This window comes from Ciconia boyciana, chromosome 18, assembly GCF_034638445.1.
Source record: "Ciconia boyciana chromosome 18, ASM3463844v1, whole genome shotgun sequence".
NCBI lineage: Eukaryota > Metazoa > Chordata > Aves > Ciconiiformes > Ciconiidae > Ciconia > Ciconia boyciana.
The window spans coordinates 1,874,187-1,893,303 of NC_132951.1; the positions used below are offsets into that span (position 1 = coordinate 1,874,187).

At 38.4% G+C, this 19,117-nt stretch overlaps 1 protein-coding gene across 5 annotated transcripts in view; it reads left to right on the forward strand.

The window, feature by feature from the left end:
- The window catches only part of DENND1A (DENN domain containing 1A), a 218,524-nt gene that overhangs the window by 174,779 nt on the left and 24,628 nt on the right, over nucleotides 1-19,117 (forward strand). For all 5 annotated transcript variants that reach the window (XR_012045633.1, XM_072882845.1, XM_072882843.1 and 2 more), the window contains exon 19: nucleotides 3,649-3,780. Coding sequence is in view for 4 of the 5 variants with exons in the window: in XM_072882845.1 (XP_072738946.1) it covers nucleotides 3,649-3,780 (132 nt within the window). In the remaining variant the exon portion in view is untranslated. The remainder of the gene's footprint in view (nucleotides 1-3,648; nucleotides 3,781-19,117) is intronic.

Genomic DNA, 19,117 nt, shown 5'->3' on the forward strand with positions numbered 1-19,117 from the left:
CTTCTTTTTTTTTTTTTTTTTTGTAAAGGCTGCTTTTTCCATTTCACAAATGGACCATGGTGGTCAAGTCACTCTGTTATTGGCTCGTTTGAAGCTTAACTACATAGAATTAGGAAGAAGGAGGAATATGAATGGTACCGTCCTCAACTTTCAGTAAGGAGAATGTAACTTACTGAAAGCTTCTGGATAAGACAATTTATATAAATGGTTGGGCACTTGGCGTTAATGTATTCAACGTTATTTTACTTACTAGAGCCCTGTGTGGCTCTAGTTAATGTCTGTTATCAATGGGCTGTTGTCAGTGCTTTATTATCAGTACAGCTAGAAACAACTCATTTAGAGGTTTATAAAATAACCTGAAGAATCCTTCTAGACATTCTGGAATGCGTTTTTTGCTCTTCTAATAGACAGTATTTGTAGTCCGTTACAAAAGGTCCCTAGAAAAATTACTAATGCATATTTAAACAGAAGAAAACCTTATTCAGTTTACAGGGTAAACTTTACATGTCTATAAATATATATCTTACTCATTCTCTGAAGTTCCTCCTTTAAAATAAATAGGTAGTAAAGATTTCACCTGAACAGACAGTTGTTAGGGGAAGCACTGTTTATATATGGAGATAATTATGGAGTGTGATAGATCATTGTCATTCTCTTTTTCCAGTAATCTATAAAGTATCTTTTCTCCTCAGGCAAAAGGTGTTTTTGTTTTTAATAATATCCTTAAATTACACTTTCTTTTCATTAAGAAGTCACTGAAACATTGCTAGGTTTTTGCATTTCTAGAGAATTTATTCCAGTAATGAGTAACTTACCACCTTCCATTTTTTTCCATTTTTGGGGAGGGATAAGTCTCATGGTTTTTGTTGTTACCCTGAATAATATATAAGACTTCAGCTACTTCAGGAATGTCTTGCTGCCTTATACCAAATCCCTTTTTTGGGGACATGTCAGAACTGAAAAGTCAGACCTAGGACATATGTACACAGTATGACGCACTGCAGTACAAAGGACTGCTCGTGAGCACCGACCGAGCTGGTACGCTCACACAGCACGGCTTCAGGTGGAAGTACTAGTACTGGTCTCAAAAGCAGTGTGGACATAGGAGACAGCATTCTGGCTGGTCAATCCTCTCCCTCAGTTAGGATGCACAGGTCTACCTGGCTTTTTTTCTAGTACCAGGAACGGGCACTGCTTTTTTAAGGCCTGCCTGCACTATGGTCCCCTGCAGTTCTTTGGTCATTTGTAGTTCTCAAGCTGAAGAACTGCTTTTATCAGTAGACACTTTGTGAGCCCTGATCCCTTTCTGAAGCTGACTTCAGAATTGGAGAGTCCTGTTTTCCTATTTGTGGTTTTCTCTCTCTCTCTTGTACTCCCCATTGACTTTGGAATAACGAAGTCTGTTAGTGGACTGAAGGTATGTCACAGACTGCTTCGATGGACTGTTGTCTACTTTCCAGTTATAGAATTGCCAAACACTTTGACATTTAATAATTTTAAAGCTACTTGGAGCCCTTATGTGGGGTGTTTAAAATCAGGTGTGTCTGTTTATTTAGCTCAAATGTGGTTTCATTGAAGGTAGAAAATGACCTTTTGTGAAGCAAATTTTGCTTTGATGACTGAAGCTGTGTTGTTGATTTGTCTGCCTTTTTGGAATTTTGAAAAAATAGAGGTGTGAAATAATTTAATTCTCGTATTTTATTAAGTAAATTTTTTTTAAAAATTTTTACTGAAATCTGCTGCAGTTTCTTTGGAAGTCTGTACACCAAACACATTGGAAATACGTTACCTTTTGTATGCAATTATATCATCAGAGAAGTACAGCAAATCCATAGCAATAAAAGCTGCAAGGATTTGCAGTGATCATTATACATGTTAGGGGGTTTTTGCTTAAATCTGTCTGTATCTTTTATCTCCTCCCATTTCCCTGATGTCCAAACTTTTGTGTCTGTTGTACATTTTTTTCTGGAAATTTTGCCTGGACTGGAAGATGCTTTGCTTTCCCTTGATTCCAGCTGTCTCTTGCCTTGGTTGGAGCCACAGCTCCAGGTAGAACTCTGAAAGCTCCGAAGTGCTGGGGACATCCACTGTTAGTGCAGGTCAGGTGGCTTTGAATGTGCTGGGCACCTTTATGGCATATACATAACAGGTCTGAAGCTTGGTGCACATTTAATATGGCTATACTTGTATAGAAATAGATAAAGAAAGTTTGTATTTAATGTCGGTACCTTTCAGAACAGTATACATTGCTGCCATATGTTATGTGATTCCAAAACTGACCAGATCCTTTGGTAGCTTGTTGCTGGGTTGGAGCTGAAGTATGAGTTTGACAGAAGCTTACATTTCTTGTTATTGAGTTGTTTGGAGGCTCTTTGTTACTAATTCAGTGTACTTTGTTGAATTTTTTTAAAGACAAGGTGGCATTGTGCAGCTGGAGGGTGGGGGGAGGAAAAAGTTTTTCTCTCTAGTTTGACTTTAACAAGTTGTTAATTTCCCTACGATCCTTATGCCCATATTGGTGAACCACTGCTCTACCAGCTGGATCTAAAAAGGTCTCTCAGCTTCTCTGTGGAGCAGACAAAGCCCCTTAGAAAGTCCATCCAGCTTTTTGTTTCATTTGACCTAAACACATTAGGTCAGTCGGTGTCCAAAAGAACCATTTCTAATTGGCCATCAGCTTACATGTCTCATTATTGTACCTTAGCAAGACGGAAACTTGAGGGGGCATGTCAAAGGTCAGCGAATCAAAGCAATGTCTATGTCGGCAGCCAACCTTAGGTCAGTCTTGCAGAGCTACAGTGTGTGCAGGTTTCTCTCTATATTTACCAAGCATTATTTCCTTGACATTGTTGCAAAGAGATGTAAGGTTTGGGGCCCACTGCGTTACAGACTATTTCTCAACTGACTTTCAAACTCTTTTCTCCCTGTCTGATTCCCTATGTCTGCATGCCTTTGTCTTTTTCAAAACCCATGTTACATATACCATACGTACACTTGCCAAGTCTTCTAACCTAGGTTGATGGGTCACTTACTTCTGAAGATGAGGACTAATGTCAAAAGCAAAAGCAAAGCAAAACAAAAAAGCATCCTGCTAGGCAGCAGTTTGTTTTATACAATCTCCTGAAGGCATATTCAGTATACACAGACTCAAAGATAAAATGCAAAGCTAACTACGCTGTGAGTTTCATCTCTCCTTGCCACTTTGACAAGTAATTGTTCTGCTACAGATAATTCTGTGAAGTATGTAAATAGAATTACTGTTTTCCTTTAGGTTTGCAAAAAGCAGAATAGCCCTGTTCCTAGGTTTCTGTTGAATTTGTTCCCCTAGAATAGAAATTTTGAGCTATGGTTTTTTTGTCTCCCTGTATATTTCCTGGCTTTTGCATGTTTAAGTCAGACATTTTATTGAATGTGTCTGTTTGCATGCAACATTGGTATTAGGAGGAGAGAGTGGTTGTGTACAAGCTCTGATTGACAAAGTGCAATGAAATGTTTTATTCTAATGATGTTTTCTTTTCTGTACTTTGGTTTTTTTTCCCCTAACATCAAAATTGTTAGTCAGCATTATCCTCTAGTGTCTCATTTGTGCCCCTTACCCTTAATCAAGAATGTTCCTGGCCATGCTATTCACCTTTTCCTACCATACAGGACATTGCTGAGAATGGGTGTTCTGCAACACCGGAGGAATCTCTACCAAGGACAGCGCCTTCTCCATTGGTTGAAAAGAAGGACCCTAAATTAAGAGAAGACAGAAGACCAATCACAGTACATTTTGGTCAGGTATGTCTTAGTGTTAGGTTTCTTTAAATTGTGTGACTCAGCAAAAATAGCCCAGAGAAAAGTCACAATAACAAAAATGCCAATTGTTTCATTATTTTTTGTAGCTGAACTGTGTTGTTACAGATTTATTTCTGTTGTATCTGTTTAAACGGGATTCTAAAACCTGATTTTTCTGGGGTTTACTGATTCCTTTTGTTCATATGATAATTTTGAGGAAAATAAATTCCAACTGGGGGGGGGGGGGCATAATTATTATAGCAATTTTATAAAGTATTTTGCTGTTCTTTTAGCATGCAAACTGCTATAGCCCTCAGGACTGAGGATGTATAACTTAAAATGTCCTCTGTCATCTAGCCAGAGCATTAGTGTCAATATGGAACATCCAACTATTAAAACATTTTAACATTCTCTGAAAATTAAATGCAATGAACTAGGATGGAAAAATCAATTAATAGCTTATTAGTGTGCTCTGTATTTCAGTATTGACAACTGAGCTATACACATTAGTTACTCTTACAATGTTTCTTTTGATATGTCTCCAAAGTGTGACATTGGTTGTGTGGTTTTTTTAAGAGCTAGTTATTTAGAAAATGTTGTAGTTGCTGTGATTTTCATGGAAAAACATACAGTATTTACTATCAGTTTGCCAGGGTTCCCCTATTAAGTGTAGCCTGACTCAAAAAATAACATTATTTGTGTTCACAGTTCTCTTTTCTTTCTCTGTATCTATTTTTTACAGTATTATGGTCAGAAAACAGGAGTGAATATCTGATTTCTTCTAAGGAAACACAGTGTAATTTTAAAACAATTATAAAATATTGGGAATTATAAAATGTGAAGCAAACCAGATTTTTAGATAAGGATCTCTGCATAGAAATTAGTCAGTGTAGCTGCATTGGCTGTTTAGGTATTAGGTAGGGCTACACGAGATATAATCATTGCTCAGAGCAATGTTGTCTGTATCATGTTAGAATTAGATTTCTTTCTTTCAGAACTTTCACCACCATGCTAAGTGTAAGTTCTTGGACTTTTTTTTTTTTAACAGATTCTCTTCCAATTAAATATTTGCAGTAGTGATTTATTTTTTACTTACTTTCCGTGCCAATACAGCTGAGAGGAATTGGGGCTGCTGGAGAAATGTAGCCATCTAGCTCTAGCAGGAAAATGTTACATTTCATTTAAAACAGTCAGAAATCCAGATAATATTATAATCTACTTTCAGTTTTTTCCTTTAGGTTTTTATGAAGGATGGATGGTTCAAACATTTTGGTAGATTAATGAAATATATAATCGAGTGGAAAGTGCAAATTTAAATTCATGAGGTTTTTTAATGGTCACTTTCAAATTTTTTAATGATCACTTTCTCTGTGTCAAAAGAAACACACATCAGCTTTACTGAACCACTGGCTGTGGTGAAAGGCTCGCTTGCTAAATGCTTATTACTGTCATTACATTACAAATGTCGGTTTCCAAAAAATGATCTAACTTAGCAGTTGTAGGGCTATCTCACTTATAGCCTTTGTCCTTTCATGGGTCGTCTTTTCCTGATAGCCCAATGCCAAAATGAAAATTAAATCATACTTCCATTCAAAAGAAAAAGATGTTCAGGTTTATGAAATATAAATTAAGGCTTTGGGGAGGAAAAAAGCAGCAACATTTACTGTTTAAATGGGAGATGGCATCTAACTAGTGATTAAAGGCAGAGATTTTAGTGTCACTTTTAACTCTTGTCTAGAATACAGTAGGTGGGAACAATTAAAAAGCCACAAGAACTCTGAAATAAGGGCTGTTTGTGCATTCACAGTTCTTATAAACTGAAGAGGATGAAAGAGGCTTTTTTCTCATTGTCACTTGCTTTCTATGTCTGCTAGTATTATGCTAGTGTATATGGCAAAGGCAGACTTTTTTAAAATGCATGCATGCGGATTAGGGTCAAGCCCTGTGTATCAGTAATGCAGTAAGCCTCGTCCATACCACTGCAGTGAGAGAGCCTACCAACAGCAGCGAGATGCTTTAATTGAGACATGCTGTCAAAGTGACAAACACATTTGCATACAGTCTATTTATTTTCGTTGGAAAGGTCTGCAGTGTGCTGTTGGTTGAACATTCTTAATCAGCTCGCTGTAAGTGAGCCGGCAGCTAGCTGTCCTATGCTAGGTGCTTCTCTTCATTACATGACAGATTAGCTAAAGGGGGATGGGCTAGCAAGCCAGCAGCAACCTTTAATTTTAACTCATTATCTCTCACCCTATAGTGAGGTAGTTTCTAGTTTTTCCAAATACAGTTGTGTATCTGCAGTTGTTAGGCTACAAAAAATATCAGTAAAATATCTTGAAATGTCTTTGAATGTATAGCACCTCAGCTGATTGTGCTCAAAAATTTAGCAGCAATTATCTAACTGTATGAGATTCCGTAGTGTTGTAGCTCATCTTGACGACTGGTTATCAGGCATTGTCTGAGAGGGTTGTTTATTAAGGAATTGTTTTAACAGTGGTTTCTGTAATACTAAGACATTGTGGGAAAGCTCTCCTTGATTGTGAACAGGAGGATTTTAGCCAGATAGCCTAGGGCAATGCAATAAAGATTTAAACAAAGTGTTCTTAATAAGACTACAGGAGGAGACCGAAGTGGAAGGGCGTGACCACAGCTTTTTCTCCGGTTTGACTTTGCATGCTTTTTGGTTTACTCAGGGTGTACCTTTAATATTGACCCTCAGATCAACCAAGGACTATCATCATGGACTCTGAGGCAATACAACTGTACTCAACAAGTAGCAATAGCAATACAGGCAACTAAGGTTTAATGAGTGGAGAGAAGAGGGAACAATTTTCAAGCCAATAAAAAGATTCAAATGAGTAGTATATAGAACTGAGTAGTACTCTTGGGGAAAAGTAAGGTTAATTATAGTAGAAGATACAATGCTACAGAGAACATCCTTTGTGAATGTCGTCTTATTGCTTGCTTTCTTCCTGCTTTTTGTCTTAAAACCTGACCAAAACTTACTTAAAACATCAGAACACATGCTGCCATAGCTGTCCTTGGGATCCTTCACAGTGGTGCCAGGCAGGGCAAGCGCTGTGAGCCCACTAACAGTTGAACAGGGCAGAGTGGGACAGCTAATACAGGTGATGTGTGACTTGCGTGTTTGTAGCTTTTGCTTCCATGCATACACTCCCACTTTTTAGGTAGAATGCATGTGTTTATCTGTCATTTTTAGCTATTTGGAGAATAAACACTACACTGTGTCCTGTGACTATTTTGAACACATTCCTTGTCCAAGCAAGCAGCTATCATGGGCTACTTTGTCAGGACTTTGAAATGTTGAGGTCTATTGTGATGCTGGACATGTTTGGTTTGGGTTGGGTTTTTTGGGGGGTGGGGTGGAGGGTGTTGTTTGGTTGTTGCTTTGTTTTTATTATTCTTTTTCTTTTAAATAATGTTCATTTTCACCTGATGGCTACAGAAATTTTAGTTCTTTTGGTTGTTCATAAGTCTTATCGTTTTATGTCCAAAATAAGGAAGAATGACTGTCTGAATCAGACCTTTTCATAGTATTTTTCAGATTCTGAGTTTGCATTAGCAGTGTTTGAGTTGTGTGTTCCTGCTAGAAATTTCAGCTTCCGTCACTGAATGGTTGTTGGTGGCAAGCTACAGTGATAAGGATGCTGCACAGAGCGTAATGTTAAGCAGCCTTAGATCTCTTCTGCTTTGTGATTTTCATTAACTGATTGATGTGTATTGCAGTTCAATTTTGTCTGATTTCAGAAGTATGTTGTTTGAGGAGTTCTTAATATCTCTACACCCTAAACAAGCATGACAAATTATAAGTTGCATTTATGCCACAAAAAAACCCCAAACCCACACACACAAAAAACCCCAAAACAAAACAAAACAAAACCAAAAAACCCCCAATGAATAATGTGTTTTCCTTTTCTTTTTGCAAGACTGAACTATCCTGATAAGGTATTTTGAGGGTTTTGATTTTTTAAGTTTTTGGAGACAGAAGTCTCAAATATCTCATTTGGGTATTTGGGTGATATTTATACATGTTATGTATGTTATAGCCAAAAAGCAAAGAGTCTGGGAAATGCAGGCATCTCCTTAATGATGATAATTGTATAGCTGTTTCAAGTAACACAAGCAGCTCTCCCAAAATATCTTGCTGAGTTTTTAATGAGCAGGCGGCTTTCTCAGTTCTCTTATATGTTTTTTTTTGCATTATCTAAAGCAAAAGAAACAAAACAAAACCCCTTTATAATGTATAAATTGATGATTTTGCTAAGGAGAAAGGTAGCTTAATATCTGAATCTGGTATTTTAGAAGCCTTTTCCGTCCAGAAGACAGTGTTTAAGTATTAGGCCACTAGTACACCAGCCGCGGCTATGATAAACACCTACAGCGTCTGTGTACCCCAGCCAGGAAAAGAAATGCTGTATGATTTTTAGGTTTTTGAGACTTTGCTTAGATGAATGGACACATTGAGAGGTCCCTTTAACTTCTGCAATTGTGCGTCCTGGTGTGTGTTCATACAGCGCTATTAGAACCTGTACCATTCTACAGTCTGAGATCGTGGGTATCACATGGTCAAACGGAGCATTTAACATTTGGCGGAGTTGTAGCCCTCTTCTTGGGGAGTAAAGGGAACACGTTATTTTCCAAAAATATACTTGTTTTTAACAGCTCTTTCTCCTAATGAAGCTTCTGCTTCTATCCACACTGCTTCCCACCCCTCTACCCCTAATCAAGCCTTCATGCTTTTCCTCTGAAACATTGCACTGACTGCTTCTACAAGAGCCTCCTTGTTCATACAGGATCACTACCTGCCCAGTCTTCCCATCAGTCTTTGAGAGGTGGCGTAAGCACAAGAGTGGGTGAGCCTAGATTCTTTAAAACCAAATCTATACTTAGGAAGGTTCTTTCTGTGGAGCTTTTACACAGTCAGTAGCACAACTGATCTAGTACAATTAAAACAACAAATGATAAGCTGCCAGAAACATCATTTGTTGGGAAATGTGGTATCATTTCATTAGAAGCAAGTTATACTGGCAGTTCTGTTCAGCTCTCTAATTGTTTCTATTATAATTAGAATGTCTTTTGTCAGCCTAGGTGTGTTTGTTTCTGCAGCTTGTCTGTCTTTACCAGCAAATAGAATATTTTATTCCATTTATGTACCAAAAGGTAAAGCTTAATAAAATACAAAAGACTCTTCCAAGTATGTCTTTACTTAAGAGATTCAGTCATATTCCATTCTTGATGCAAACTAGAGAGAATTAGTATTCTGGGGGCTAACGTAAATAACTATGAAACAAATGGAAAATGTATTCATGTACTAAAGCAGCTTATCTGACTGTGAAAAGACTTGTCCAAGTTCTCTTCCCAGCTGATTCTTACTGCTGTTAAACTTTCGCGGGCCATAAAATGGAAATTGCCAGCTTATTGGCTGTTTTGATCATTTGCTGTAAGCAAACATGTTCATTTTTCCCATTCATGATCTGCACTTAGACATGCAGAACAAACTCTGCTTTGTAGGGCAGGTTTCTTCTTCAAGAAGATTAAACAGCATTAAGAGGTCAGGGGGAAGATGGGGAGAAAACCAGCCAGCTACATTCCAGAAATGCAAAACTGGATCGCTGAGGCCAGAGGCAAGCAGAGGGAGGGATTATCTCCAGGGTAAAAGAGATGAAGTAGGGAAGAGAGGAAGGCTCCTTTGCCAGACCCTGTGACTCCCTTCACACCCAGGTGCATTGGAACAATAGCAGATTTCCCTGGATCACAGCAGGCATTGTGTGGCACTGAGGTAGAACCAAAGGGGAAAGGGGAAAGCAAGTTCATTTTCTAATATTCATGCAACTGTATGCTATGGTTGCAAAGCCAGCCTCCTGTTCTTGCCACTCTGAACTGTTTTGTCAGTAGAGATACCTTCATTAAGAAAATGAGCTTCCATTCCACTCTTCCCCACTGATGAGCAATACGGTCTCCCTGTTCCTTTGTGCTGAGCCACATGGAGTTTCCTCCCTCTCTCCATTTGATTCTTTGTGGTTGTAGCAAAAGTATAAGCCTAGTTCTTTAAAATTATTTTGTCCTCAGAAAGCATATTTTCTACCCTCATTTCTTCTCACTCCTTTCTTTGACTGTTCCTTTCAGAAAGCAATTCACTGTTGCTCAGTAAAAGTCACCTTGCAAGAAAGGCAAATGTATTGGCCCAGAAGCACTTGTCCATCTAATGTCTGCTTGAGACTACCCGAATGTCCCATCAGGTTGTTAGGGGACAGTGTTCTTAGTCAGGGGAGTAAAAACAATGTCAATGGACAAGAAATAATTCATTTGATTGAAATTCTGCTTTGTGGTGTGCAAGATTTGTAGAAATGGCAATCCATGGATAGGAGTTATCTAACTAAAAGGCTTGCACTCTTGTCATGCATGTAAATATTTGACAAGTGAGACCTGGTGCTCTCTTTAGGAAGATGTTCACCACCTGCAGAGCATACCCAAAGGTTACTGCCTCTCATGCACTCACTTGCCAGTATTTTCTAATGAGCAACCAGACAGCTATGTCTTCTTCAGCTACTACAGCAGTGTAGTATGTATGTAGCTCATGCTATGTAGGAATTCATGCTTTGCACTAAGATTATGTGACTCCAGTCCTGCATCCAGCAGTTGGGTTCATCCATGAAAAATCACATTCTGGACTATGGCTTTTAGTGTTTTCCAGCTGTCTTGGCATTTCAAGTGCTTCTTAAACAGGGATGTTCAGAATAAATTTACTGCCCTGGGTACATGCAAGTCAGATGCCATAACACTTGGACGTATGGAGAAAATACTGTGGTTGGGCTGACCTAGGGCTCTCTGACAAGCAATAACAGCTGTAACATGTCTGCAGAATTTCCTTGTTAGTCTTGTTATGTTGAGGAACCCATAGATATCTTGTACAGAGTATCTTGGTCCGTCACTGCTGGCATGTGGAAGAAGAATTGCGCTTTATAAATAATATATACATATAAAATAAATACATCACTACATGCAAGGCTAACCAAATCGCCTAGATTGACAACTTGAGAAAAGCTCAGAGGGTCTTATGGATGACTTGCTTAGTCTATCAATGTAGATCAGCATGCAGAAGCTTCTTATGTATTACTTATGAAGTTGATATATGCAGTTAGGCCAGAACTGTCTGAATTGACCTCTGGGCCCCTGGATTAAACTAGAAGATTAAAGGGAGAGAGTATGTGAAACATGATTCTTCTAACTGCCAACCCCACTGTGATTGCTTGTTTGGCCAGGCATTTTTTGGGTTTGCCCTTCAGAGCTGAACTGATTAATACCAAGTAAAACGGTTGTGGAGTGCCATGCTACAGATAGAGGAGCCATGTACTTTTGTGTGTTTGTGTGGAGGAGTGTCCCCCTAATTATGCAGGCTTCCTCAGTGAATGATGAAGCTGAATGAACAGATAGTCATTGCTGTTTATAGAGCTCCTGAAATGAGAGACCATCTCCTTCCCCCCCTCCCCCCCCGTACAAGTATTCTGCTTGCTAGAGAGCAATAGCTGTTAAAAGATAATAAGGGATATGTCCATTTTCCAACGTTTTAAATCATGTGGGTTGCATGATCTCCTTGATTTGAATTCCAGTATCAGGCCCACAGAAAGCCCAATGTAAAGCTGACAAAATGACCAGTTAAAAAAGAAAACACACACAAAATAGTGTGGCTTTTTTCTTTACATTTAATATTGCATTGCTGGATTTTCCAGTATTTTAAATGAAAAATATATGTAGTTAGTTCCATGTTGACAATGTCCTTGAGGATTTGACAGTGAGATTTTCCAGCAGTTGCTCTTCGTTAGAATCCTGGTGGTGTTTAATAAGGCAGCCGAACTGCTGGCATCTTCGGTTCTTGTTTGTTCTCCGAGGGCTCGGGGCTGCTGCAGTAAGCACATCGACCAGGGCTGATCATTACAAGGGCGTACGCCACCATGAATAAAAATGTCACACGTTTTCCCATCTCACAGCGGTACAAAATGTCAGTCCTGTCAAACAGACATTGCAGGTAGCAGTGAGCAGTCAGTACAAATTGGGAAGCCGAATATTCCCCCAGCTTTCTGATATTCTTCATTTGAAGCAGAAGAAAAACAGTTGTTAACCTATTAGCTGTGATTTTAAACTCTGCTGAGATAGTAGATGGATAGACTTTAACACATGGGGATAAATATATTCCTGGGGTCTGGGATTTTTTGCAATATATTTCTCCATCCATGTATGTTGAGAAACAGATAGAAAACGGGCCACTGCAAAATATACCTCATTTTGGTAGAAGCCCTTTGGAAATTTGAACATCATCTCAATGAGATTCTCTGTCACACCCTTCCCTATTTTATCTCTGTGAATAGTTCTGAAAAAAAACTCCTTGCTGTTTTGCTAGTAATCCAGAAAGGGCATGGTTCAATGAGTTAAGGGAGTTTTCTTTCATGGTCCTTTCATCATGCAGTAACATAACAGACAATAGTGATTTTATTCTCTTTCTGTATGAATGGAAGTTATGCTGCATTCAGGCTAAGGCATATCATGCAATGTAAAGTACATGGGATATGTTATTTTCTGGGTGTTAGATGTGCCTTAGTATCATGAACATACCTGTGTGTTCACTGAGTTACCCATCTAGGATTGAGGCATGTTATTGTCAATACAGGATTCTGCTGTTACTGCAGGGTCCAGAAAAAATCTGGTGCAAGAGACTTAGGTGCAAAGGAGGTGACAAAACATCAAAGAAATAACAAAAAATGGTACTAAGTCACCAGTGGTTGCCCTAAGGGACAAGGAGAGCAGGTAAAATGGGCTGCAGTGGTCTGTGTAACAGTGAGTATCTCAAAGCAATTTACTTAGAAGTCCATTCTCTAAGTAGAAATTTCTTTGCTTTTTCTCTGATACCTTCTCAGAACAAAAAAATGGTGTATGCATTTAAGCTAGGGAATCGTTGCAAATTACCCCCTTACCCAAACGGCATTGATTGCTGAAGCAAATTGCAAAAGGAGGGCTCAGCAAGGAACACTCATGTCAAAGCACTACTGAAACAGAACAGAGCAGTTAGAAACTGGATTAAAAGAATGCTACCCTGCTCCTGGCTTATGTATTTAGCTGTCTGCAGTGTGATTCTTAGAGTCATCTAAGGCCTCATTACATATAAACAAAATAGGAAAGAAAATGTGTGAGGCTTTTTTGAACCAGAACAACTCTAGATTGAATTAAATATTTTGTGTTCTATAGGCATCTCTTTCCTGTGGGAAGAGATACCTACTACATGTAGCTTAACTTACAGTGGTTTTCAAACTGTGGTCTGCAGGCACCTGGGACCTGTGCCAGGTAAATAAGAGGCTGTTGACAGTCGTCTCCTTTGGAAAATGTCAGGAGTCTTCAAACTGCAAAGTGTTTAATAATATCAGTTTAATAGTTAGGGATTTTTTACAGTGTTTCAGAAGAACTGAATGTACATATAGATGGGAGGAGGTCAGGGTTTAGTTTCAACTGCACGGCAGATAAAAAGTGAAATAGAAGAACTAAGCGGTCACAATCATTTGAAGTGATATCAATACAGTTTGTGACCATCTTTTGTGGGTTTTGTGCTGCTTGTTTGCGTAGTATATGAACTTTCTGGTCACTGAAGCTAGGAAATAATCAGAAGTTTTGACAGGTCTTTAAACCACAGATACCATTACAAGTTAACCACTATTACATAATATTCCTCCCATCAACATCATATAAGAACACATGCTACTTTGGGGCATGGCCTGAATATGTCTGTCTGCTCAACACTTACTACACGCATAGAAAAATATATCCATCTAATTCTCAAAATTCTTCATTTTTTCTGTAATTGCAGCCAAAAGAAATAAAATACCATTCAATTCTACAGCCAAGGGGTTTATTATTTAAGCCATGTGTTTTTAGACTAGCATCGGTTATAAACAATAATAATCCACAATAGCGTAACCTGTGGTTTTAGGATTTTCTGTCCCTGGCACTCTTCCATAACAGGCAGATTAAAAGGCATGGCTAAGAGGCCTATTTGCTTCATCCTGGTGGAACCTTTTAACTTGACAAGATATACATGATCCTGATATCATGCTCCTGCTTTCATTCTTGGTTTTAGGAGAGATCTACATCTGGTCAGTACCATGTAAGTCCTAGATTTAGAGCAAACTGTGGTATGTTGTACATTGTAATATTTAATATTTTTAAAAATTAGCTATTCTGGGATTGTTTGCACAGTATGAGATTAATAGATGGACATTATCAACACTGCCAAATGAGGACAAGTTATCAGTGCTCTGTGTCTAGATGCACCATAAAAAGATATTTTTTACCCTTGATTAGGAAGGCCAGAGTTTGTCTCAGCCAGGAGAGAGAGGAAGCAAAGGTAGAGTTTCAGAAAAGCCTTTTCTTCCCCGTTAGTAAAGAGTGAGTTCCCTCTCAGTGGCTTTGGGATGGACCTATGCATCTTTGGCAGTATCATACCACACCATATATGACTCAGACACCTGAAATAAAGATCCTTCTTCAGTATTAGGGAAAACAGGAGAGTATGGGCACTTACCTTTCATTTCCTTCTCTTACTGTCTACTTCTCTGTTATGTAACGGAAGATTCCTGGCTGGAAAGGTAAGGAGATAGTCCTTGTTTTTCTCATTAAACTAATCAGAGTGTTTAATTGTGGCAAGCTCTGCCCCTTTCATAAATTCTTGGCACAGCTATAGGCATTGCTACATTTTTGCCAGATTCATTCTACTTTCCCAATCTACAAATATGGCTTGAAGAATGAGGCATCCCTTAAAACATGGAGATTATTTTTATCACAGGACCCAGCAGATTTCTGTTGAAGTATTTCAGAGTGTAAATTAAAAATACATGCTGTAAAGCATACACTGTTCTTGTCATCCCAGTTTGTGAGCTGTACATATGGGAGTATGTAAAAAGTAGTGTGCGTGCTGTGCAGGGATCTGGATGGATAATAAAACAGCTGCCTCATAGATTCCATCTGCTTTCTGTACTGAATCTTTTTAGGTACCATACATTTTTCAGTGTTGTTATGTTCAGCTGAGGTCCAGCATATTCTTCCAAAGTCAGCACTTCAGATCTTTTGCAGCGTGATGTGTTTGAGCATGGGTACATTCAGGACAGTGCATCTCTCTCCCATGTCTGATTATCTTTACAACATACTAGCAGTTTTTAAACCAGTCCTGAATTTCTGAAGGTAATAAGATACTCATGCAGAAAAGCTTTGCTTTGGAAATTATTAGGGACACCCCTCACTACTAATTGAGAAAGAGAAACACTTCTTTCTATATGTACTGACAAACCAGTTTTCATCTAGTTGTGTTTCCTTTATGCATTTTTTCTAGTTGCACTTGTTGCTGCACATGAAATAGCACCTCTAATTTACTCATAAAGGCTCTGTTGTGAATACCACTTAAAAAAAAAAAATCTCAACAGACATCCACAATTAGTTTGAGATAATATTCTGCTCACGAGCTGTTACCTCGCAGACCAAAAATGATCTTTTTGTAATGTTTGCTCTAGTATAAAAAACCTAAATAGTTGTATTGTGAAAGTTCCTTGGATATATAATAGCTACTTTGAGATGTGGGATCTATAAATTTTAAATATTTTTTTAACAGTGTAAAAAGAAATGTAAGATTTTTCTTCCCCCAGCATCTCATAGCTTAAAATCACTTGTCTGATAATTAGTAAAACAGTGCCAGATCTGCAGTCATAAAATTGGCTTTCTGCAAATTTTCTGTCTTGTTGCTTCAGAAGTATTTAGAACAAGACAATTAAGAAAATATCTAGAGTAAATAGGTATGCTGGTAAACAGCTATTGGTAAGAAAGTGCTAATTTAGACATTTCTCCCCTCCATAGAAAAAAACCCATAATATATACATTTAGGAACATACCTAGAATAGCAATTTAGCAGCTTTTAGCAATGTAGCCATGTGCTGTTTTGTTACAGCACAGGTAATTAAGTTGATATTCCAACACAGCTTCCCCTACTGACCTTTTTAGAAACAACGTGTTTTGCTGCATTAACAAATTAACTTCAAATCAGTGGCTTTTCCAGAAAATATGGTCTTCATACAGTTTGAATATACTTGCTTGTCCTGTTCTGGTGACAGATATTAACATCAACATTAAAAATGAAGCTCTGGTAAAGGGCAAATAACTGTTATCTCCTGGTGGACCTCCACGTCAGTTACTCCGCACTGCCCTTTGCCTATTCTTTCCTATGCTTCACAACACTGATTTAAGCCATGCTATTTCCCTATCCATATTTAATGGAGAGAACATGCTGCTGTGAATACGTAGTTTTGTCTTATCATTCTATTCAGATCTCTTTAGGGTTCAGAAATGTAGTATGTGCTGCAATACATACAAGACCTCAAAATGAACTTTATTTCCGGTAGCACTTCAGTGGATAAGATAAATTTGAATCTGACTGTTGGATTTGACTGCGTTGTTACAAGCACTGAGGTCACAGTTCTGAGAGTTAGTTAACACGCCTATTTAAAAGTCCAAGAGATGCAAAAGTTTCTACACCTTTAATCTTTTCCCAAAGCAGCATTTGTATGTGTCTTTATTGTGGAAACCTATAGAATTATTTTTTTATCAGAGATGAAAGCTTAATCATATGTGATATTTAAATCTCAGCTGGAAAAAATAATCCAGTGACAGGATAAGGATATGAAAGTGTTAGTTCCTGCAAAGGAGTAATTCATTGTTACTGAGTAGATCTGCCTGCAACCATCACCCAAAGAAAACTGCCTCTGTTTGATCAGTAGCGTCAGGAAATGTCTGATAGAGAGGCCCTTTGTGTACAAATGCCCACTGACTGTGTTCTCCTGCTTCACCAAACTCCTTTCTTCACTCCAGTTTTTGTAGTTAGCTCAGCCACTGTGTGCAGTTGAGTATTAACCTTATCCCCCTTACATCTGGACTGTGGGACCAGTTGGTTTCCTTCAGCTCAGTGCATGGATACAAAGAGCCTGCCTTAGTCCAGCTCTTAGGAGGATTGTGTGACTTCTGCCACCACCTGCACTACTCTGGGAGCAGATGTAGTTTATGTATGCACTGCTCCTAGATCTAAGCATCCTTGAAAATGAAACTTCAGCATTTGTCTTTCTGCTTGTTCAGAAAGCACTGTTGGGATCTCATTTTAGGAGGGTATTTGGCTGAGTTATAACTGCTTTCCTTCACCAGACCTGTTCCCCCACTCCAGTTTGTCATAGCATTACATGCACCCTGTGTGCTGACCTGCATATCAACAGAAACCTAATATGAGAGAAATCCTACCTCTGGTATGTGCACCAAAAAACTGCTTCTAGATTTTGCATCAAGAACATGTCGTATGTCTGTGAAACTATTTTCTTCAGATAGTTTTTATGTGGCAGTTTGCTTATTTGCCTGGAAGTCCCACTGTCTTCTCCTCACCTGAGTTTGCATTTCAGCTTGAAACTCTTGGCTTATGCATGAATATATAGGGCAATTTTTATTTTCAGTTACATAGAACTAAAAAGATACTTGCAGAAAATGTGCCTTAGCATGTGCTTGTTCTGCCCTTGGGCAAACTAGAGCATTCTGTCCAAAAAACTTCCTATGATCTGGAGACAGGAAAAAACCTTATTCCCTTTCCTTCTCTCCTTCCTTCCTTCCCTCCTTTTCCATCTAACTGAATTCTGCATTACAGAACCTTGACCAAAAATGAGCCAGTTGAAACTTTTGCTGGAGTGTGTCAGTGCTGCTTCTCGTATAGACTCACCTTGTGTATCATGTGTCTTGTCCAGTGTCTTGCCACTTGCAGAGAAAAGTACCAGCTGTTCCGGAGGAGAAACAAGAACTTTTCAGTAGATAGATGCAGAATTTTAACTGCTGTCTGAGGAAAGCTTCTCAAGATGCTGATGCAACAGATGACAGTGGAAAAGTAGCATCCTTTCTTTCACTGGCAAACCTTGTAGCAAGGTCATGAATTTGAATGATGATTTCTTTTTTTTTTAGGGTAGATTCATAAGGAGTTTAGATAATGACTCTTCAAAGCTATGGATTTATCAGTAAATTGTGGCTGGACTGAATTCCACCTGGAATTCAAGATGTCAGTCTGTGTGCCATTGATTTGTCATGTGATAACTTCAGGAAGAGAAGAGGAGAGGTCAGTCAATGAAAAGGCAAGCTTGGAAGAGCAGCAAGATGAATCAATGCTGATACCAATAGAAAGCTTAGTAAAAAAGAGGAGAATGCTGGGAAGAGATGACTGCAGGTATGACATCACACTTCAGCTTATGATTTTATATTGTGTTAAAAAAAAGTCTATCTGAATTTCAAATAATTAAGCAAAGAAATATTTTTTTTAAATCTATGTCACTTCACAGTCCCCAAATGAAATGGAAGCTGAGATGACCTCAGTAAGTGTAGATAACTCCTGAGTATATCATAAACCTTGAGAAATTCTGTCTTCAGTAGTCCTTGGTCTTGGAGTTGAGTAATTCAATGAGAATCACAGCTTGTATTAAAGAAGAGAGTTTTTGACCCTCTTGAAATGAGAGAAAATTGAAAGCAACGTCGGCTTATGCTTATCACTCTAGAGACCAAAAGGAAAAAAAATGTATATATAGTTTTGAGTTCTAGGCCAACATCACGATGTTTTAAGGTCTGACTTGTAATTGTTGGTCAATTAGGACTAACAGGAGTAAAATATTAGTGCTGCGTGCGGTTTGGCTACAGGCAAGGAGTATGCAATGAGATGGTAGTCCTATTAAACTCCTCCACATTGTACTGGAATATCTAATGCTCTTACTCTTTTGTGTACTCTCCAACTTGTGGATGGATATTCTTCAGTTCACACTAGTAATTGAGCTGAAAAGGGTACCAATATTGGTGGCTCTTTTAACACAAAGCGTAGTTTTCAGATACCCCAAATATTTAAAACTTGATTTTATTGCCATTGTCTAATCAAACAGTGATGTGTCAGATAATTAACAAATCCTGTCACACATTTTCTCAGAAAAGTATTTTTCCTCCAGTGGGTATGTGGGTGGGTAAGTAAAGTTCAGTTGTACATGTCCTTGCAGTGACTATAATCAATGTATTGACCATCTCGCTGGGAGGTAAGCCTCAGCTACTGTGTTGCCGGTCTGTCTTGCTCTCTGAAGGGCCTGCCTTTGTCATACTTTTTTCAGAAGCTTTAATAATACTGCCATTGGTTCATCAACTAATACTGTTGATACTACACTCTTGCAGTGTTTCCTCAAAAATTACCCTGGTTTTTCCTATAGAAAGAAAAACTGATTCCCAAATCAAA